The 23,920-nt window shown below is 37.4% G+C and overlaps 1 protein-coding gene across 2 annotated transcripts in view; it reads left to right on the forward strand.

Annotated features, from left to right (window-relative positions):
* Positions 1–6,480: 6,480 nt before the first annotated feature.
* The window catches only part of POLE2 (DNA polymerase epsilon 2, accessory subunit), a 54,733-nt gene continuing 37,293 nt past the window's right edge, over positions 6,481–23,920 (forward strand). For both annotated transcript variants that reach the window (XM_072629473.1, XM_072629474.1), the window contains exons 1-6: positions 6,481–6,606; positions 10,241–10,341; positions 11,729–11,804; positions 15,161–15,238; positions 15,818–15,911; positions 21,031–21,105. In XM_072629473.1, the coding sequence (XP_072485574.1) occupies positions 6,539–6,606; positions 10,241–10,341; positions 11,729–11,804; positions 15,161–15,238; positions 15,818–15,911; positions 21,031–21,105 (492 nt within the window). In that variant the 5' untranslated portion in view covers positions 6,481–6,538. The remainder of the gene's footprint in view (positions 6,607–10,240; positions 10,342–11,728; positions 11,805–15,160; positions 15,239–15,817; positions 15,912–21,030; positions 21,106–23,920) is intronic.

Consider the following 23,920-nt stretch of genomic DNA (forward strand, 5'->3'; position numbering starts at 1 on the left):
ATTAAGGGGGGGGGGGCGGGGAAGGCAAAGGAAGGTGGCCTAGTCATACCACATCTAAAACTATATTATAAAGCAGTGATCATCAAAACTATTTGTTACTGGGTAAGAAATAGAATGGTGGTTCAGTGGAATAGATTAGGTACTCAAGACAATAATCAATGACTGTAATGATCTACTGTTTGATAAACCCAAAGACTTCAGTTTCTGGGATAAGAACTCAATATTTGACAAAAACAGCTGGGAAAACTGGAAAAGTATGGCAGAAACTAGGTGAGTGGGATAGGTTTAGTGAAGATGTCTCAGATTGTAATTCTTCTCCCAGGGGTGAGGTAAGGCCTAAAGGCTCAAGGTTACAATACTTTTAGAATAGAATAGTTCCATATAAGGATATAAAACTATGTAGTGTGTTAGGGTCTCAATGACTGGACAAAACTCACATAATTCCTCGATGTCTTCATTTCAAAAAGGATTGGTGAGATTTCGTGTCTAGAATGTAAGATCATATTCTCAGCTAATGAGGATAATGGTCAGTGGGGGGAGCAGGGACTTGTGTTAGGGTCTATATAAATCACTGCCCTTTTCTTTGTCTTCGGCTTTCCTACTCCTACAGGTTAGCCCCACTTCTTGAGAATCAAATAAATCTCTTTTCTGTCATCACTTTGAGAGGCTTCTGAGTAATTGATTTATGTAGGGACCTGAGCCATCCCACACATAGGCATAAACAAACATCTCAAACCCTAAACCAAAAGGTCAAAATGGGTACGTGATTTAGACATAAAGGATGATACCATGAGCAAATTAGAAGAGCAAGGAATAGTTTGCCCATCAGATTTATAGAGAACAAAAGAATTTGTGACCAAACAAGAGACAGAGAATATTATGAGATGCAAAATGGATAATTTTGATTACATTATATTAAATTAAAAAGGTTTTGCATAAACATAACTAATGAAACAAGATTAGAAGGGAAGTAGAAAGCAGGGAAACAATGTATACAGCCAGGGTTTCTGATAAAGGCCTTTTTTCTCAAATATATAGCAATATGATCAGTTCATTACTTCAATTTATTTTACCCTTTACTTCTAGGATATCAGGGCAGTTTTCCAGGATAATTTCAAACAACTTCATGTTTTTTAATCATGGTTTTCAGGTAGTCTAATAATTCTTAAGTTATTTCTCCCTAATACATTTTCCAGGTCAGTAATTTTTCCAATGACATAACACATTTTCTTTTATTTTGTTCATTTTTGATTTTATTTTATTGGGTTGTTTTTTTGGTTTTTTTGATGTTTCATGAAATCATTAGCTTCCACTTGTCCAGTTTTAATTTTAAAGGAATTATTTTCTTCAATGAACTTCTGTACCTCTTTTTCCACTTGGTCAATTCTACTTTTTAAGTAGAAGTTCTTTTCTTCAGTAGATATTTGTGCCTTTTTGTTTTTACACTATTTAGCCTATTCTCTTTCTTTTTTTAAGGCATTTTTTCCTTTGGTATCCTTTTGTGCCTCCTTTGCCAAGCTGTTGACTCCTTTCTCATGATTTTTTTGCCTCACTTTCATTTATTTTCCCAATTTTTTCTCTGCCTCTCTTATTTGATTTTGAAAATTCTTTTCAAGCTTTTATGGGAATTGGGGGGTGAAAGGGCAGAGACCAATTCATATTTTTCTTTGATACTTTGAATGTCACTGTTTTGACATTGTTGTCTTTTGAGTTTTTTCCTTTTGATTTTCCCTGCCATAATAGTAACTTTCTAAGGTCAGATTCTTTCTTGTTGTTTACTCACTTTTCTAGCCTATTTCTTGACTTTTAGCTTTGTGTTAAAGTTGGGTTGTGTTCCCAGCATAGAGAGAACACTGTTCCAAACTTCAGATTTTTTGTACTTTTGTTTTCAGAGCTAGTTCTGGGGGTTGACAAGTTTTCAGTTCTTCCAAGGTGGTATGGTTTAAGGAGTGGTGTGATGTGCTCTCCTGGCCTGTTTTCTGGTTTGTAAGTGACCACAAGCTCTCTTTTATACCCTGGAACTGTATCCAGGGTCTCTGCTTCTGCTAGTGCACCTCCTAATCCTGAGACTATGACCCAGAACCATGTATGGGCAATGCAACAGAGGCCGCCTCCAGGGCCAACAAAGGGTGCCCTGAAATGTCCTTTTGACCAACTATCTGAAAACCCTTACCATCTGTGGACTAAGAACTCTGGAAGCTACAGCCCTCAAGACCTGCTCCTGACTTGTTGGGGCATGGCCTGTACTGGTGCAGCCTATGCTAGACTTTTCTCCACTCTTACCCCAGTGAGATAGATCTTTCCTATCAACCTTCTGAGTTGTCTTGGGTTGGTCAATTATTTCACCCCTTTCTTTTGCTGGTCCTGCCACTTCAGAATTTGTTTTGAGGCATTATTTTAAAATTGTTTGGAGGGGAATTTTGGAGAGTTCAGGTGAATTCTTAGCCTGTACTCTACCATTGTGGCTCTGACCCCAAAGTATAATCTTGAAACAGTAGCTTTATCATTATAATTCTGAATAGCAGAATTGGTGTCCTTACTCTCAGAAGTCATATCCTTGACAAATTGATCCTATCTTAGGAAAGAGAATAAGTTTTTCAGTCCTGAAGTTTTTTGGCCCTGGCCTTTAATAATACTTAGCCAGTAAAGATGGACTGTTTTTGGGCATGGTTATATTCTTTACCTTTTCTATCCCCAGTATGAAGCTGCTAAGAGTTTGAGGTCCCAATGGTTCAGGTTGTCCTCACTTGGAAAATTGTTTCATAGCATGTTTAGACAATGCCTCCTCAGAAAGGAATTTGGAGGACCAAGGGGTACAGATGTTGAGGGGTACCTTCCTTTCCAATGCCAAGACCAACAGGCCTTTCATCTTCTCTGACATTGACACCTAAGGTCTCCAGTACTGTTATCTGTCCCATCTATGTTACCTAAGGATCCCTGGTTTTTTTCATCTGTCTCATCACCCTGAGAACTTCTGGGCCTTTCTATGTGCCTTGTAGCTGAACTTTCTTTTCTGTTGTCTCCTCTTATTACAAGGTAAGGTCTTGAGAGTAGGAACTGGATTACTTTTAATATCTATAACCCCAAACCTCAGCACAGTGCTTGGCACATAGTAAGCATTTCATAAATCCTTTTTCATTTGCTCATTCATGGGGAAAACCACCTCTACTTAATTATAGTTAATGTGAACTTACATAGAAGAAAGTGAATCCCTTAGTTGACTTGGTAACAATATTGTGTTCCTAGATGAAAGTGAGGAAGAGTCTTTTCCCACTCCCCGTGAAGGAAGAACACAGCCCCTCAGAAGAATCCTCTAAAGGGGCAAAGATTCAGGATTGCCCTTCTCCCCCATGGTGCTCCTAGGGAGAGAGAGGTCCTGGCTAGTGGGCCTAGGATCACTGCGTGGGCTGTGATATAAAGCAAATCTCTATATCAACTTTGGCCTTGGGATAGGTTGCCTATAAGAGGTAATACTTAGCTACCTTAGTACAGATGATCTAGATGGTATGGATAGAACTCTGGGTCTGGAGTCATGAAAACCTGAGTTTAGATTTGGCCTAAAACACTTATTCACTGAATAATCTTGGGCAAGTCAATTAAGCTCTATCTGCTTCAGTTTCCTTATCAAATTGCAAATAAGTTATCCTTATCAAATTGCAATTGGTCTCAAAAGGGGACAATAATTGCACCTACCTCCCAGGTGTTATGAAGATAAAATGAGATCTTTGAAAATGGTTTGCAAACCTTAAAGTATAAATGCTAATTATTATTATTGCCCTTACAAAGGAGGAAACGTTCAAATCTGAAAGACAAATGGAAGGAAAGAACTAATACTGTACACCTACGTTCTGGTTCCACAGTCTTACCTGGCTTGCCTCACAGCAAGGATACCCCTCTCCTTTTGGGGGAGTATAAAAATAGCCAGTCAGAGATCAGTCTCTGGAAGAGAGAGTGGAAGGACAACCCCTTACGCCCTGCTCATCACTCTCTTTACTTATATCTATGTGTATATGTATCTGTCTATATATTCATATATATATGTGCATACTTGTAAATATATGTGTGTGTTTTAAGGTTTACTAAGGAGTATGTAAACACATAAAAAATAGCAAAGAAACTCATTTATCTAAATCCTAGCAAAACAGAAATCAGAGAAATAGGTGAATACATATCAAACAATATAGAGTGAAAGAGCTCTTCCACTGGGAGTGAGGTAACTCAGCTCCACCAAGACTGTCCTTGATCTCATCCAAGGAGAAACTCACTGTAGTCTCTAGTGTAGCAAGCTGGAGATAGGGACATGATGAAGACTGCCGTTTCCATTCATATCTTCTCAGAGTCTTTTCCTTCAGCAGCCTGAGTTGTGAACTGCCTCTCCCATTTTTCATTTCTAAGTGCCAGAATCACCCACAATGACTCAAAGCTTGAAGACCAGAAGCTTGATAGAGGGCTCTCACCTGAAGAGTCTCTGAAGAATCCTAAAGGAGGACTGGTAAAGTCCACACAGGGCAGGGCATGGATCTCCATGAATAAGGCGAGTGTCCCCTACCAATCAATGATCTTTGGAACAGGGGTTTCTTGCTTGTTGTCAATTCAGTTATGTCTAGCTCTTTGTGACTTCATTTGGAGTTTTCTTGGCAAAGATACTGGAATGGTTTGCCATTTCCTTCTCCAGCTCATTCTTACAGGTGGGGAACTGAGGCAAACGGTTACGTGACTTGCCCAGGATCATACAGCTAATAAGTGTCTGAGGCCAGATATGAACTCAGAAAGATGAGTCTTACTGACTTCAAGATCAGCACTCTTTTTCATTCAAGGATATACATTGATATTCATTGTCCTCAGCACCATGCCACCTAGCTACTGAGAGAATTTACACTTGTAAATTTACATGGTTTGTACATAGTTTGTTTTCATGTTGTCTCCCTCCCTCCACAAATAGATTTTAAGCTCCTTGAAGACATGGACTTTTAAATTTTTCATCCTTTTTTATAGTAAGTGTATAATTCATTTTTTAAAGTCTAGACTTGATTATAGTCCATATGTTTTCAATGGAGTTTAAATCAGGTGAGTTCCTAGCCCATTGACTTCAACGTTTATGTACATCTCTTAGACAAATTTCTTGATGTGTTACATTGTAAGTTGCAGTATTTTATCTCCATTGGAGAATTTCTGTAATTCTGGAACGATTCTGCTTTTTAAGCACACCAATCTATTATGGTTCATAATGAACAGGGACAAGATTTCCAGCTTCGCTATAAGTTAAAAAAAAATCCCCAAAACATTTTTGGTTGTATGTCTTACAGTCTAATGAAGATCAATTAACAAGTATTTATTAGGAGTCTATTATGTGTGCTAGCTATTGATGATAAAAATATGAGTGAAACAATCCCTGCTTGCAAGCAGCTTACAGATATAGGCTCACCCAGACTTCTGACAATGGTTTGGTATATCCTTGAATGAAAAAGCAAATTTCACCAGCTAAAAATAGGTTTTTTTTCAATCTTTAGCTTGGGATGAGCCTTTATTCCTTAATAGCAGTGGGATGAGCCTTTATTCCTTAATAGCAGTGGTTAGTAGCTTTCCTTCGTGCTTCTGTTCATCTGAGCCTGGTTCATTGTAAGCCTGAATGATCCTTTACCTCTTCACCCCAACAGCTACTGCAGTAACTAACAGCTGTTGAAGTGTTCTCTTTAAGAGCCGTACCTTTTCCAAGTTTTCCTGCACTAATATCCACGCTTGGAAGGAAAAGTTAAAGATGCACCAAAAGAGAGCAGTGACACTGACATAGTACAAGCTATCCAAAGCCCAGCTGAAGAAGAGTCTGGGGAAGGTCGGAATTTTTAAGCTAGAGGGAGGGTAGCAGACCGGAAGTAAGCCTACTGCTCCCTTAAGCTTTGGTCTGGGAGGTTGGATCGGACTCCACCTAACTAGCTAAATAACACCTCGTCCTTTCTGTGGCGAAGGGGGTTGTTGGCCTACTGTTAGAAGCTCGTTAGACCACGGCTGTCCCCACATACGGAAAAGCTACAGGTCGTCCCAAGTCGTTAGATGCCAGCTCCTCAGGCGGGAGGGGTCTAAGCCCCAGCAGGCGGGGTAGCGCCCCGAAGGTCGTCGTGTTCAAGGTGGCGGCTGAACTGAAGTTAGAACAAAACAGCTATTCTAGAGTCGCAAAGGTGAGGACATGATAGTGCCTTCCAGGTACAAACAGCTTAGCGCCGTGTCTCACTCTTTTGAAGTCCAGGATGAGCCTTCCTTTAAAAAAATAAAAGTCTGGCTAGTAGCTGACCCTAAAACCAGCCCGTTCCAAACGCATGCCTTTGTTAACATCGCCAGAGGACTTTTCTCTTAAAGGGGGAAAGGAAGCGCTTCCGGGTCAAAACGAACCGAGGGGCCACCAGACAGGGCGCTGCAGCGCTCCGTTCGAGGCCACGGGGGCTGGCACAACTTCCGGGGAGGGGCGGGGCTGGGGGCGGGTCCTGCGGAAAAGGAGGGGAAGGCGAAGGAGGCTGGGCCGCCTTGGCGCCAAAATCCGAAGATGGCGCCGGATCGGTTGCGGAGCAAAGTGGTCTCTGCCTTTAAACTGCGGGGCTATCTGCTCCGGGGGTGAGTTCTCTCGGGGCACGTTTGGTGAAGGGGGGGGGGTGCGGGAAGGAGGCGGGTCCGGACAACGCCCGGGCCCCCCATCTGGGCTCGGCGCGCCCCAGCCCGGGCTGGGGAAATCTGAGTCCGACTTCCCGAGGAAGGAGGGAGATGGAAGCATTTATTAAGCGCCCACTGTTACCGGTGCTGGCCGTACAGAGCGAGGCAGAGGACAAGCCCTGCTGTCCTAGATCTTCCAGTCTAATGACAGGAAGCGACAGGTGCGGGATAAACGGAGGTGATCCGCAGGGCCGAGGGAGTGCAGGGGCCGTCTGCAGTGCAGGGGTCTGAGCTGAGTCTTGATAGAGGTGAGGAGGCACTGAGTACAGACTGTGCAAAGGCGCGGATTCCGGAGACGGAGAGAAGCCAGTGACGCCGACAGGTAAGGCGGGCCAGGTGGTGAAGGACTTTGAAAGCCAAACAGGATTCTATAGGTCAGGAAGTCACTGAGTTGTAAGAGGACAAACTGGCCAGCCATATTCCATTTTTTAAAAAAAATATATTTATTTTTAGTTTACAACATTCAGTTCCACAAAGCTTTTGAGTGTTAAATTTCCCGCCCCCTCCCTAAGACAGCGGGCAATTTGATATAGGCTTTACATATACATTCGTATTCAACATATTTTCACATTAGTCATGTTGCAAAGAAGGATTAAAACCAATGGAATGAGCCACGAGAAAGAAGAAACAAAAAAAAAAAGGGAGAGCAAATAGTGTGCTTCGATCTCCTTTCAGACTCCTTAATTCTTTCTCTGGACGTGGACAGCATTTTCTATCAGGAGCATTTGGAGTTGTCTTAGAACCTTGCATTGTGAGAAGAGAAGAGCTAAGTCTATCAGTTGGTCATCACACAACCTGGCTGCAGCTGTGTGCAGTGGGTCAGCATTTCTTACAGCACCATAAGATCCCATCACATTCCCCTACCACTGCTTGTTCAGTCATCCCCCAGCTGATGGGCATCCCCTCGATTTCCAGTTCTTGGCCACCACAAAGAGAGCTGCTATAAATATTTGTGTACATGTGGGCCCTTTTCCCATTATGATGTCTTCGGGATACAGAGAAGTGGTATTGCACTTTTTTATAGCCCTTTTGGGTGCATATATATATATAATATACATATATATATATATATACACTAATTTAAAAAAAAAAAAACCTTGGCTAAGCCAAGAAAATGGAGCATTAAATTATTTTACTGTGAACTCGCAAATAACTAAAGAGTTGTATAGGCATTTAAATTTGTGAATTAAGTCAACAAGTGTTTATTTAAATTCTGACTAATCCTAGCACTCTTAGGTGCAATGGGTTAAGAAAAATAGTCTAAAATAGCTCCTGCTCATAAGGAACAATCTTGTTGTTAAGACGAGGTTCAGTTCTTTTCAGCAAATAAAGAGTACAACATATTGACTGCAAAGTATAATGGATAATGTGAGATTGTTTATGAAGGTGCTTTAAAACTGTAGAGTGCTATACAGATGCAAGATATTATTCATAATTGCTTTAAGTAGAACATGATAAAGTATCATAAAAGATACAAAGTACTATGGAAGTTCAGAGTGGGGAAATGTTCTTTCCTGTTGGGATTAGGGGAAACCTTATGCAGGTATTAGAGCTGTGCATTAAAAGGATGGGTAGGATGTGGGGAAGGGATTCTAAGAGGAAGAAGCAGTGAGATAAAATGTATGTATATGTGAAAACATATGACATATTGTAGGAATGGGATCATTTGTCTAGCAGGTTGTGTTTACAGATTAAAAAAAAGATCCAGAGAGGTTGGGTGAAGTGAATTTTAAAAATATTTTTATATCCAGTTTTCATTTTTATACAGAATTACCAAATAGTTCTCTGACCCCTAGTCTAAGTAGAAACTGTTTCTAAAATTCTTTTTAAAAGCATTTCTTTTGACTTTTAATTTTTGTCTGTGTTTAAAATTCCCAGTCATAAGAAATTTGTCTTAAATGCAAAATGTCTAAAAAGATCAAGTATGTTATTTTAAGCTCATTTGAAAAGTCTGTTATTTGATCTACGTCATTTTTTTCAACTACTCTGATTTTCCATTGTATATATAATATCAGGGACATGGGTGATTCAGTGATGCCAACTGAATCTTAGCCATGTCTGTTCATTACATGCTACTCCTATATTCACTGTGGGTAGTCCATCCAATGGTGTAGGAACCCTTACTTTATTCTCTTGATGTTACATGCATTCTAGTGGAGCACATGGGCTGCCTTTTGGTTATCCCTCCTAGTCATTAGGAAATGAATCCAGCCATTTTTTTTTTCTGGTCATACATTTCTTTGATGACTCCTTTGATACTGCTCCTTTTTTGTTTTTTGTTTGTAATGTATTACAGGCTATATAGGCCCATCATCTACCATTTCATCCCCCTTTTGGGTGATCCCCAGTTTCAGTTCTATACAGAACAAATGAATAAAGCATTTATTAAGTGCTTACTATGTGTACTGGGGATAAGCTCACAATCTAATGGGGGACACAGCACATGGAAAGTTTCAGTTGCAAATTAGATGGAAAAATCCTGTAGACCTTAGAGTGCAGTGGCAAAAACAGATGTTAATGCCTCTTCTTTAATGTCATTGGTCCCTAGGTTTTTGGGTTCAGGGTTCTGGAGATGTGGTATTGGTATTTTACGTGAAGTCAGAACTGGATACACATTTTTCTGGAGTGGCTGCAGTGCAGGGGAGAACTGTGAAGCTAGTGTAGATTTTGCAATCAAAGAGGTGATCCAAGGACACTCTCAAGGTCTCTCTCAAGAACTTTGGAATTGATTGTGTGATATGGGAGACACTGACACAGGACCACTCAGCATGGTGTGCCCACATCAGCGAAGGTGCTGTGCTCTATGAGCAAAGCAGAATTAAGACAGCACAAAGGAAGCATAGGAAGTGCAAATTTAGAGTGTCTACCACAGATGTTCACACAGACTCTCTGTGCCCAATCTGTAGTAGAGCATTCCGAGCTTGTATGGGTCTGATCAGCCACAGTCGGACACATTGAAACTTGACTTTATCATAGTGATATCATTTTGGTTCTATTCAAGGATGAAGGTCAACAACCAGCCAACCATCCTGGCAAATATCTCTTCCCATCTCTCCTTCAGGGTACCTTTCCTGCTTCATCAGCTCAGGTGGCTTGCCTACCCTGTGGGTGGAGTTGGCGGGAAGGTACAGAGGCCCAGCCCCTCCTTCACAGGAGTTGCTTCCCCAGATAATGGCAGTGAGGTTTGTGCTGGAAGCAGGTCTGGTTGTTTGGTGGGCACTGCTATTCCCAAGACTCTTTGGTTCGGGGTTCTTGGCTTTCCCCTTCAGGGTATTGGGGGAAATTGTGGTCAAGCTAGTGGTGGTGGTGTGACTTGCTTGACACATGCTGTCTCCTCTCTTGCCCCATTGCTTTAACATGAGCAGAAGTCACATAGATGTATAAGGTTTCTTCAGGAGAGCAAGATTAAATTTCAATAATAGATTGGTGATTTTAGTCTAGTAATTAGTCATTTTTTAATATTAAAAAGTACTTTGCTCTTAAGCATAAATTACCTGTTTTTTAAAATCAATTTCCTACTTTTTCTTCCTTTTATTAGTGAAGCCACTAAATACCTCACTGAAGCTTTTGAGCCTGTCTCTGAATTAGAGCTTGAAGATGCTTTGGAAAGTGTCATTGATGCTGTTGAAAAGCAGCCTTGTAAGTAATTCTTAAATTGTTTACAGTTATAAATTTAATTTGATCCTTAAATTTGGTGATATTTTGTTTTAGCATAAAGTACTTTACTTATTAGACATACCATGATATCACCTTTCCCTAATTTGACAGTAGCCAAAGTCTTAAACCTGAACTTTGGCCTGCTTCCCAAGGGCCTCTTTTTATTTTTGTATAAGTCTTAGCTGATACTATTACTGCTATCTTTTCTCATCTTCTCTTGACTTTTAATTTTGTTAGAACTAAGAGAAGTAATTGTAGCATTACACCAGATTTTCTAGAAAGGTGTCATCGTCTTAGGAAGCACCCCCTCAGTTCCTTGGATGCCCATTTGATTAAAAAAAGCTGATCTCCCCTCCAAATGCAGATAGTAACAAAGGACTTTTTGCTAGTCATCTTGGCCCTTTTAAATGGACATAAGCTGTTGTTATTACAACAGGCACAAATCTGTAGTGTCACAAATCTGTAGTCCCTGGCCATGGTCTTCAGTGATTCTGCTTTCTCATATATTTCTGTTGCTAAGAGAACCAAATCTGTGACAGAAACATACTGTTACAACACGGGTGGAAAAAGTTCCTATATCTCATTTTAAAATCTATAAATGTAATGGAGCCACTTTTTTTTTTATTTTATTTGTTTTCAGTGTTCTACAGTCACTGCCATAAAAAATTGTATGCCGACTTGGGGAGGGAGGGGGTAAATCATCCCCTCCCTCCCCGAGTCAGCGTACAGTTTTATCTAGGTTCTACACATACATTCCTATTAAATGCATTTTCACCTTAATCATGTTGCATAGAAGAATTAAAATGAATGGGAGTAAAACAAACCAAAAAGTAATACAAAAGAAAATGATCTGCTATATTCTGTGATTGAATTCCATAGTTCTTTCTTTGGATGTGGAAGGCATTTTGCCTTAAGAGACCACTGAGAATTTTAATGGAGCCACTTTTGCTCATATTACCTAGTGATTGAAGATGTAATACAGGAGTAAAATGACTCTAGGTACTTTTTACTAATCAGCAAACTGTTATGATTGAAGTGGGATGTGGACTTTTAACCTTTTTGTTTCATTGACTCATTTGGAAATTTGTTGAAGCTGAAGGAATTCTCAGAAAAATGCTTTTTAAATGCATAAAATAAAACATTACAAAGGAAACCAATTATATTAAAATATGGTTATCAGAATATTTTTTAATAAGCACCAAGTTCACAGAGTCCAGGTTAAGAACTCCTGCCTTAAAACATTTTTCTTGAAAATTGAAATAATTTTTTGTTAGTAATATTTTTCAGAAAAAATATTTTGCTAATTAAATTTTAAAATTTAAACATTGAAAAGTTTTTAAAGAGTTTAACTTTTAAATTGTCTTTATAGTGTCATCAAATATGATTGAACGATCTGTAGTGGAAGCAGCAGTCCAGGAATGCAGTCAATCAGTAGATGAAACTGTGTATGTTGACATAAGTATCATTTTATTAATTATTAAAAATTAATTTTCATTGATGTCCTTAGGGAAAGAAGTGGTGCTCAACATTGTCTGTAATAGAAGGTTCAATTATTTCTAGACATTTTCATTAAAATAATGCGCTTTATTCTGTTCATCTGTTATTTGTCTTGGTTTTTAAGGTTTTTAATATCTTAATATATAATACGCATTTTGAAATAGAAGGTACATTTTTATATTGATGTGTGGTAACCCATTTTTGTGTGTTAGTTGGTTTAGATGTACAAAAAGCTAATTTGCTATTAAAATTATCCATTAGGTTGGTAATTTTGAATTAGAACCTCATTGTGTTGATGTGTAGCCCTAATGGTTAAAAAGAATATTAAGGGTTGCTTTTCTAATACTTTTTGAAGCCCTGTAGCTTAATCTGTAACTTGAAGGCATCCTGAAGTCCTTTCCTTCTTATCTTGAACCTGTACCAAAAGAATTGCTTTTGTGTCCCTTATCCTGTGTTTCCCCTGTCCTTTCATTTTTAACCAGTGTCCTCCTGTCCTGTCCTTAAATCCTTAAACCATAAAAAATTCCGTCTCCCTCATCCTATGTCTTTCTGTCCCATCTTTAATCTTTAACCCCCATAAAACCTCTAAAACTACATCATCATTCTGAATGTAAGCATAATATCAGGATCTCACTTAGCTTTCTTGCTAAGGAGACCTGTGTTTGCTTACATGTAGCCCAGTGGCTACAGAGGAGATCTAAGTAAATTCTTTAAACACTTGAACCACTCTTCCCAAATCTAACCTCAACAGTGTTACTTGTGGGAATCTTTGTATTCCAAGCCTTTTTTCTCCTGTGATCTATTAATCTGGGCAGTTTTTCCAGTGGCTAGGCTTTGAGAAAACTGTTTCAATTAACCCAAATTAAGAGGTAAAGGCAATTTGATAATTTACAGTGAAAAATGCTCTTTGGGAAAACCAAATAAGGGAATCAATTTGGGAAATAAAATTAAGATCAGAAACTTTCCTTCAGATTAGGGTATCAGGGGTGGGAAGGTGCCTAGAGGAGCTTTAAGTCAAGTAGTTCAACTAGACCACCATACCCCAACCTCCTTACTTTAAAAAGGAAACAGAACCCTACAACCAAAGCCTTTTGTCTTTGAAAGGGTCTTTCTGAAACAGAAAAAACACCCCCAAACTTCCTGCTCCAATTGAATATTCTTTTGTAACAAAAAAAAGCAAATAAAAATATTTGGTATCTTGACCATATCTAGTAAGTGTTTAAAAGCATCCTTTCCTACTAACTAGTTTCCTCATTTTTTTGTCCTGGGGATTTTCAGTAGTCAGAGTTAAGCTTTCTATAAATGATATTTTCATTTACGTTGTTATAATCATTGCATGTATTATTCTTTTGGTTCTACTTATTTTGGTTCTTAGTCTAAGTTCATGTAAATCTTTGTAATGTCTCTAAATTCCTTATATTTGTCATTTTTTTACTCAGTAATAATATTCCATCATATTAATAAGTCATACTTTTTTTTTCAATCATTCTTCAATCTGTGGCCTCTCATTTTGTTTCTGGTTCTTTGTTACCACAAGAAATGTTGCTATGGCTCCTTTTTGTCTTACTTTCTGTCTGACTTCTTTGGGGTATGTGCCCAATATTGGAGTCATTGAGTCAATGGATATAGACAATTAGTAACTTTTTACCCTTTTGTGAGACCCAGGCATTGCACTTTTTGGAGAAATAACCAGTCATTCTTTTTTTTAAAATAGTATTTTATTTTTTCTAGTTACATGAAAAGACAATTTTCAACATTCATTTTGAAAGATTTTGACCCTTCCCTCCCCCCCATGATGGCAAGCAATATGATATAGGTTTTATATGACCCCATCGTGTAAAACATTTCCATGTTAGTTATGGTATAACCAGCCATTCTTAAAAACCACAGAATTAAAAAGCAACAAAAGAGAGCAACGAAATACACACAAGCAATGAAACATATAGCAGTCAAGTGGGGAAGCTAGCTTACTCTAGTTTTACCTGATCAAGACAAGAGTCAACCAGTGTTACTACAAACATGTTGCAATCAAAAAATGAAATATCAGAGTTATTGCTTTTCCCAGTGTCTGCAAAACATCATCTAATCTATATCACACCCTCTTGTGTGACACGTCTCTCTCTTGGGCTCTTGTCTTTCACTTGGTGATCTCATTAGCTTTCATGGATTTAATCATTTCTATGCAGCTCTCTATATGTAGCCCTAATGTCCTGAGTTCCATCCCCATATTACCACCAATCCATTGGATATTTACATCCTGAATATCAGACTTGGAATGTCCAAATGAATTTATTTTTTCCCCAAAACCACTCCTCTTCTGAACTTCTGATCTCTGTTGAGAACTTCTGATCTCTGTTGAGGTCACTGCCATCCTTCTACTCACTCACATTTGAAAATTCAGAGTCATTCTCTTGACTTCTTACTCTGGCCTCACATATTTAATTATTTGTTAACTCTCATCAACTCTTACATTCACAACATCTGTTACATCCCATCCCCTTTTCTTTACTCACAGATACTACCATAGTTGTGCTCTCATCACCCCCCAACTTGGAATATTACAGTATCCTCCTAATTTGCCTCTGCCTCTAGTCTCAGCCTTCTCTAATCTTTCCTCCACACAGCTACCAAAGTGATTTTCCTAAAGCACAGTTCTGACCAATTTTTTCCCTTCGTTGTGGCTGCAATGGCTCGATTTTACCTCAAGTTGCAAGTTGAAACTTCTCACTTTGGCTTCAAATTCCTTTTTACAATCTTGTTCCAATTTAACCATTTTTAATTTTACTAAGTATTAAGTTCCCATCATGTATTCTTCATTCTGGCTACACTGGCCTTCTTACTGACCTCACACATATGCCTTCTCCCATTTTCATGTCTTTGAAAAGGCTGTCTTTCACATCTGGAATGCACTTCCTCTTCTTATAGCCCCTTGTTTCCTTCAAACTCACCTCAAATATCACTTATATGAAGCTTTTCCTAATTCTTCCAGCTGCTAATTAGCTTTTCTAGTCCCCCACTTTACTTTGCATTTATTTTGTTTATATTAAAATATGTACATGATCTTTCCCTCAGGACATTCCTTGAAGACCAGGAATATTTAATTTGTTTTTTTATCTTCAGATCCTAATGTGCTGTATGGCATATAATTAGTGCTTCATAAATCCTTGTTGAAATGTTGAAACATATAAATAAGTAAACAAGAAGGTTAATATCTAAGAGTATTTTTCATGGTACAAGTTGCCATTTTGAAGTAGAATCTTATTAATAAGGTCTTATGCATTTTGTGTTTTATTTTTTTCCCCAGAGAACATATTCTTAATATAATTGGAGCATTTGATGTTCTACACTTTGTGTATAATCTGGAAAGAAAGAAATTTCTACCGTAAGTTTTCTTAAGTATTAATTTTCATGTAAAGAATGTTGCCTCACATTCATATAGCTTGAAAATTAAAAAAAAATAAAGCTTTTCTTCTCAACAACCCTGTAGTGTACTTTGTTTCATGCCCTCTTTGTAAACCAAAACCAGGAAAATGATTGGGGGTGGGGGAGTGGGGTGGGGGGAGGGTAGGGTTGAGTATGTGCCAGGCAAACTGTGACTTATAGGAATTCTTCAAAGGGCCAATGTCTGATGCTAGTAGCTATTTATAAGCCTTCTAATTATAATACAATTCCTACCTGAAGACTAGAGGGCTTATTAAATGCTTTGTTTATTCAGCAGAAATCAACTCTATAAGTTAGGTAGTACCCTGTCCCCATTTTGCAGATGAAGAAACTAAGGCTCACAGATGTTAAGTGATTTCCCCATGGAAGTCAGTACTTGAACTCATGTCTCCTGCTTTTGAGCCCCGTGCTTTTTCCCTATACCACATTGCCTTTCACAGATTGTGAAATGTCCCCTTAGTGTGCTCATTTAAACAAGATAGTCACTTTGAAAAGAGTAAAGACGTTCCTCTTTTTCCAGATTATCGATGACCAGTCACCATTTGCCAAATTTATTTGGGAAAGCAAGGGACAAAGCAGAGGTATTTCGTGAACGTTATACCATTTTACAGCAGGTAAGTTTAGAAAAAAAGACAGAGGCTTTGGTTAGTTGGTATTTACAATTTGACTTGAAAATTTTCATTATACGTTTGAAAAGATAAATTTGAGGAATTATATTTCAGGATTTTAAGGTTTCTAGTAATGGAGATAATAATGTATCATATGGGCCAGTGTTCATTTAATATTTTGTGTTTTAGAGGAGATTTTCTGTCTGACATTTGGGAAAATCACTTAACCCTTTTAGATCTCAGTTTTCTAACAATTAACTATAAGGTCCCTTCCTGCCTTAACATTCTGTAGTGCTGAGATAATCTTTGGGGCACCTTTTTATATCTTTTTGTAGATAGTTGGTTATTTATTTGAAGACTTGCTATTATAAATTGTAAACCTAATAATCGATTACATTGATTGTGCCTCTCATCCCTTTTACTTTCATGCTTTGCAACTGTGCATATTTGAATTAAGGAATTTTTAAAATTACGAAAGCATAATTCTATGGCATCCATAGAATAAAATCCTGGGGACACACTGTGCGTCTGTCACCTAAGGACCAGTTAAATTTGTAGATACTCATCACAGTGAGGTGCTGAATCTTTTTTTGGTCATGACAATTCATACTTAGGTATGGAGAGGGTTTTGAGTTATATCACCGGAGGGGAAAAATAGCAGGTGAAATCATAGATTAGATCCTTGAAGTACTCGAGTGTTCATTATATTGTATCAAATTGTTATAAAATTGAAATTTTATTGCAAGCCCTGCTCAAGTGTTGTCCCAGAAAATGTTTTATTTATGGCATTAAATTCTACTTTAAAAATTTTATAGTTTATTGGAGAAGTAGGACAAGTTGATTTTTTAAAAATAGAATTAGCATGTTCCTTCTATATATTACACAGAAAACCCAATGCCTTATAACTTTATCAATCTGAACATCTTTTCTTATTCTCCAGAAAATAGTTAATCCCTTTACCTATATGAATTACTATAGTATGTATCATAGGATCATAGGATTGAAAACTGAAAGGAACCCTGGAGATCATCTAGTCCAGTCATCCTTGTTCTACATATGGAACTGAGGTCCAGAAAGTTTAAGTGATTTGTCTTTGGTTACAGACTAATTAGGAATAGAGTTAGAAAAAGAACCCAAGCCTCTTGATTTTGAGTCCATTTCATGTCCATTATAAAATGTTACTAGCTCTTCTTCTTCTACTTTGTACTTGCCAAGAAAATTAAGTCTATTTGCCATGAATTTTCTCTTTACTTCTTCAATCTGACTTCGAATTCCATCATTCAACTGCTTCTTCTCTTCCTAAAGTTACTAATGATCTCTTAATTGCTAAATATAATGTCTTTATCTCCTCATCCTTCTTGACCTTTGCAGCTGTAGATACTTTTGACCATTTCCTCTTCCTAGTCTTCTCTGGGTTTTCATGATACTGTTCTACTTTAGATCTCTTCCTACTTTCCTGAGTACTTCATGGTTTTCTTTGTTGGATCATCATTCTCACAATCTCCTAATAGTGAATGTATCCTAAGGCTCTGTCTTATACCTCTTTTCTTTGTGCTCTCTCAATTTGCCATGTTGTCACTTCTCATGAGTTTAATTGTTATTTCTATGAAGATATCTCCAAGATCTACGTAGAGTGTTCCTGTATGGATCTCAATATCTTAAATAGCTTAAGTAGCTATTTAAGCTTCAATAACTTAAAATTTTACTAAGACTTTTGGGACACTGCATCTCTCTCCACATATACACACCCATGCATACATACATATGCATATATGTATGTGTGTATGTATATCTTCTGAACTCTAGTCCTACATCACAAACTTCCTATTGAACATTTTGAATTGTAAGCATCTCAAACTCAACAGGTTCAAAGCAGAACTCATTCCCTTTTCTCCACCAGTTCATCCCTGGCACCCTTTCTATAAATTTCCTATTTCTGTTAAGGACATGACCATCTTCTAGTTATATAGGTTTGCAACCTTGGAGTTATCTTCTCAACACCTCACTCATCCTTCTTTCTAACGAATTTCCAGATTTTTTTCCATGTCTTTACATCTCTCACATATGTTCTCTTCTTTTCACTCAAGTCACAGCCCTAGCTCAGGCCCTCACTGTATTTTTTGCAATAGCCTCCTAATTTCTCTCCTTGCCTCAAGCCCAATCCTATTTCAGCCCATCTTCTACACAGCTGCCAAAGTGATTTTCCATATTTACAGATCTGCCCATGTTACCCCCCTTTCCCCTCAATACACTCTAGTGGTTTCCTGTTTATTAGGTCTTGTACCAATCATAAACTCCTATAAACATAAACAAAATATATTCACAACAAACACAAAGTAAGTGTGTGGGGAGGAGGGCACTAGTCCTTTTATCACTCTGTATGTCCTGTGTATGTATGTGTTGTCTCCCGTATTAGAGTGTAAGCTTTTTAAGGCAGGGACTATTTTGTTTTTGCCTTTTCATTACCTAGTACTGGGGTGCCTGGTACATAGTATCTAGTTAATAAATGTTTATTGACTGACTTTTTTTCTTCTTAATTCCATTCGTTGTGAACATGACTGTAGCCTGAAGAAAAGTGGAGCACGAGAACTGGTCCACATGGTTTTCTTTGTCATTCTGGGATACAATGCCTCTATTTTCTAAGGCCATGTGCAATAGAAACTCATTAGACCAAAATGTTTTTTCAGAAATCTAGATTTCCTAACTGAAACAGTTAGAGGCATCTAGGTAGCATAGTGGAATATCTGGTCACTGGATTCAGATGGCTCTGGAGGAGAAGTGAGGCTGGTGACCTTGCACAGCCCTCCCTCCCTCAAAACAAAGTCAAGTACAAGTCATGTTGTCAGTTTTGTGATGGCATGGTCTTCTTTGGCAACGAAAGACAAACACAATAACAACGATATATTAAATAGATTTAGTATTTCTGATAGTATTCTTGTATTAACCATCTATTACCTGCCCTTTGGATCCATTTTCTGTATTTCTTTTTAAAAATTAGTTGCTGAATGGAAAAACCTAATATTAAATATTAGTAAACCAATTACCCTTGCTTAGTAGCCATTTACATTTAAATTAATTAATTTTGATGTATAAAGTATCATCACAACCTTTAAGTCATGCCCTCCAAGTCCCCAGGAGAATTAAGTTTTCTTGCCCTTTTTCTCTCCAGCTACAGAGGAGCAGACTATTCCCTACCCATTATCCCCAGCTCTACCTCCCAGGCTATTAACCTTATTCTCCTCAACTCTAACTCACCCATTTCCCTCTTCAGACTTGCCCATCCCTTTCACTATGCCTTGTGGATTCTAGTTCTATAATGAACCATTATTTTTGATTTTGCTTTACTTTCCTCCCTTTACAATCTTGACCCTAACTAGTCAGTCAATTGAATTCTATACTGTTTTCTTTTAAATTTCTTACCTCCTTGTCTTACTGCCCTGCCAAATTTTAGCCCTGGATGACTCCATGCATGTTGGTGATACCATAGAGTGAGTCTAGAATCAGGAAGACCTGAGTTCAAATTTATCTACAGATACTTACTCTGTGACCCTGGGCAAGTCTGTGTTTGCCTCAGTTTTCTCAACTACAAAATGAGGATCGTTCTTATGAGGATCAAGTCACATAATGTTGGTAAAGCACTTAGCATAGTGCCTGGCACATAGTAGGCACTTAATAAATGTTTCCTCTCTTTCTCCTTCTCCCCTTCCTTCCTCTTTCCTCCACCTCCTATCACCCTATTTGTGCTGCTGAAAGGACGTGAAGGAAGTCATACAACTCTACTGACTGGGTACATTATAAATTCAGCTTTGACTGGGCCCTCACTACAAGGCATTCTTTTTATTATTTCCTCATTGGTTCCATATGTCAAAAGCTATTTCAAGCCTCCCACACCTCTACTTGCCCCATCTCTCTCAGGTGAGGATTTCATCTTTTACTCTAGTAAGAAAATTTAGTCCATTTGCCATGAGAATCCTCTCCTTAATCACTGAATGGGCACTGCCTCTGTCAAACTGAGACCTAAGATCTTGTCACTAGATCTAGATGCTCTGGAAGAGAGAGTGAAGATGGTGACTTTGCACAAGCCTTCCTCATTTAAACCCAATTCACTTGCAAGTCAGGACATCCTCTTTCTGAAATCAATGGCCCTCTTTGGGAATGAAGAACAAACAACTAATGGGTATCCCCTTACCTTCCAATTCTATTAATTCTGCTTCAGGAGTAGCTCTTTGTTGTTGTTTTATAATACTTTAAGGGTACATTCCCAATGATGGAATTATTGGGCAATAGAATATGATGGTTTTTGTAATTACTTCATTTTCTTTTTTTAACTGGAGTCTTTTGCTTTTTTTGTCCTCAGGCCCTTCTACCTAGGTCTTTTCACCTCCTTTATCTCATGTTCTTTAGTTTCTCTACAGATATTCCCACATTTCTTCTCTCTAACTCGTATTCTTCTCACACTCACACTGTAAATTTCTTTCACAATTCTTTATCCAGCTCAAGGCCAAATGTGACCAAAACAAGTCTGTCAGGCCCATACTCCATGACTGAATATTACAAGGAGCAAGGGATGATAAGCCTTTGTTGTAGAGAAATCGAAGTTTTAAAAAACAAAGTTAGAGGTAATAGTTTCTTCTGTAATAGCTAAGGCAGTTAGCACATTTTCAGTCAGCTTTAGAGAACTGGACATTAGTATAGGTCAGATAAACCATGCAATTCATTCCCTTGAGTTCTTTAAACTTAGATATTTGGAATTGCAAATATAGTAAGCTTTCATTAATGCTAAGTAATACCAATTTTATTTTAAAACAATTTTGATTCATTTTGTTTTGATGCAATAGAAGTTTCTAAACAAACTCACAAAGTACATTCCTTGAAAAAAATTTAACAGTTGTTAATTGAAAGAAGTGATAGATGTTCCCTTAATCCTTTAAATTGAAGTTATGGTAATAAGATTTACTGCTGTATTTTACCAGAGTTTTTCCTCCCCATGTTTACACCTTTAGGATTGCTGTAGTTATTGTGAATAGTACCAATTATAAAATAATTTTTAAGAAAATTACTTTGATGAATCTCAAGGATTAAAAAAATGTCTGTCTCATTAACCCGAGTAAATCTTTTTTCATAGAGAACCCAAAGACATGAATTGTTTACTCCTCTAGCAACAGGTGCTCATCCTGATGAAAGAAGAAGCAAATTCCAGGTTAGAATATTTTTACTAGACATTTGGGGAGAATGAATAGTCGTTCTACTTATTGATGTATTTTTTGTTTGTTTCTTGAATTCCAAGCAAAATTGAATGACATGCTATTTTTTATTAACTGCTGTCATGTTGCCCTGTTTATTAAGATGAAGAGAAGACAGAATTATAATTATAAGAGTTCATATTAAAGCTTTAAGGTATATTAGAAGCATTCACTAGAGACCACATTCATTTGTGGAGTTTTGAGAAATGATGTCACTTACTCACTAACGTGTACTCTTATATTGTCTGTGGAACTTGAATGCTGAATCCTAAAACACTTTGGAGTCCTCTCTTTGCCTTGTCTAAAACATTGTATAGTAATTTTAAATTAATTTAAATGAAATTATATTGTATTTGTTGCCTCTCTTCAGTCTTATTAAGTTTCCCTCTGTATTTCTGACTCTGCTATCTACCCGAAGTGGGCAGTCTGTGTGTTTGCCAAAACTTGTTGCTCAAAAGTGGTACAGATTACAAATTTGTAGCCTAGAATTGTGCTCTTTCTGTGTCAGATTTTAGAAAAGTGAAAAAAAAGAATGGTATTTAGAAAATACCACTCCGTACTTATCCTCATTGAAATATGATGATATGATTTCACTTATATGTAACTATGTAACTATCATAGCAAAATATAAAACAAACTCAACACATGTTTATTTTTAATAACGCATCCACATCCAGTAAGTATGTAGGTACTAAAATAAATTACTTTTATAATATACCTATTACTCCTAGTAATTCATACCCAGGTCATTTGCAAGGCTGTGAATGGGTAAGATTATTCCACATATAGGTTCATATTTCTAGTTGATTCATTGCTTCTTTATGTTTAATAAATCATTTTATAAAATGTTGCTTAATTCATTATTTTTTTAAACTTGCATTTTTTATTAAATTATTTGTTTTCTGTTTTCAACAATCACTTCCATATGATTTAAATTTTCTTCCCCTCCCTTCCCCCTCCTTCTCTGAGACAACATGCAATCTTATATGGCTTCTCCACATACATTCTTATTAAACATTTTCACATTAATCATGTTGCATAGAAGAATTAAAACAAATGGGAGAAACCATGACAAAAAAAGAAACAGAACATAACAAAAGAGAAAATAGTCTGCTTCATTCTGTGTTCCGATTATATAGTTCTTTCTCTGGATGTGGATAGCATTTTCCATCATGAGCCTTTTGGAGTTGTCTTAGAACCTTGCATTGTGAGAAGAGCCAAGCCTATCAAAGTTATTCATCAGACAATGTGGCTGTTACTGTGTATAATATTCTTCTGGTTCTGCTCATTCACCCAGCATCAGTTCATATGTCTTTCCAGGTTTTTCTGAAGTCCATCTGTTTGTCATTTCTTATAGCACAATATAGTATTCCATTATTACATTCCATTACAACTTCGCTTAATTCATTATTGAGAAATACCTAATGCTGTTAATAGTTCATTGTCAAGCTATTGCTTTAGCTATTAGAACTCAACATATACTCAAATGGTTCCACAATCTTATTTAAATCCTTCCATCTAAAATGTATTTTACAGCATTTTCACGCCTACCCATCTTGTGTTATTTGTCCATGTCTAACCATAAATTTATTACAAGTAATACCGAACATTCTGTGAGTCTTCCTCATTTTGTTTTAATATCACAGGAATACAGTGGAAGCACACATGATGGCTCTTAATCCATGATAAGGCCATTTTCTTTTTCATTCATATATTTATTTTTATTGATTTTAATTTAATTGCTATAAATAAATATCTTTTATTTGTATATCACCTTCCTTTCCCAAGATAGTTTTCCTTACCTTTCCCCAAAGAGCTATGACTTATAACAAAAAAGAAAAAGGGGAAAGAAAACAGTCCAGCAAAATTAACTAGCATATCAACCAGTCCTGACAGGAAATGAAGTGTTCCACACCTATAATTCCTCACTCTGCAGAGCCACTTCTCTATTCTTTGTTGCCAGGCTTGATCATTATAATTATAGAGCATTCAATTTTGATTTTTTTTTTGTTATTTTTGTTTTTATTGTCATAGTCACTATGTAGCTTTTTTCTTTTTGTTTTGATTCTACTTAACTTTGCTTTTCGCTTTGTATTCTTCATAGTCATCTTTTCTTACTGCACCATAATAGTGCATTACTTTCAATATACTTTAATTTGTTTAGGTATTCTCTATAGTTTAGCCATTCTCTATGTAGATAGCTATGGGTATCTGCATGGTTGCTAGTTCTTTGCTTTTGAGGAAGCTAGATGGTGCAGTGGATAGAGCACCAGTGCAGGAATCAGTAGGACCTGAGTTCAAATCTCACCTCAGACATTTGACACTCACTAGCTGTGTGACCTTAGGCAAGTCACTTAACCCCAATTGTCTCATCCTGGGTCATCTCCAGTCATCCTGATGAATATCTGGTCACTGGGTTGAGATGTCTCTGGAGGAGAAGTGAAGCTGGTGATAAGCTGGTGACCTGCGCAGCCCTCCCTCACTCAAAAAAAAGTCAAGTGCAAGTCATGTCATCATGTCTCTGATGGTATGGCTTTCTTCGGGAACGAAGGACGAACACACACAGTTCTTTGCTTGTTTTTTTCTTTATTTGACTTAATCAGATGTATGCTCAGTGTAGGGATTTCTGAGTTAAAGGGTATGGCCATCATAGTCATTTTTAAAAGAATGATTCTAAAGTGCTTTCCATAATGGTGAGACCAAGTCATATTGACTATTTTAGTTCACCTTTCTTTTAAACTTTGCCAGTTTGTTGGATGTAAGGTGAAACCT

The sequence above is a fragment of the Notamacropus eugenii genome, chromosome 1 (genome assembly GCF_028372415.1).
Source record: "Notamacropus eugenii isolate mMacEug1 chromosome 1, mMacEug1.pri_v2, whole genome shotgun sequence".
NCBI lineage: Eukaryota > Metazoa > Chordata > Mammalia > Diprotodontia > Macropodidae > Notamacropus > Notamacropus eugenii.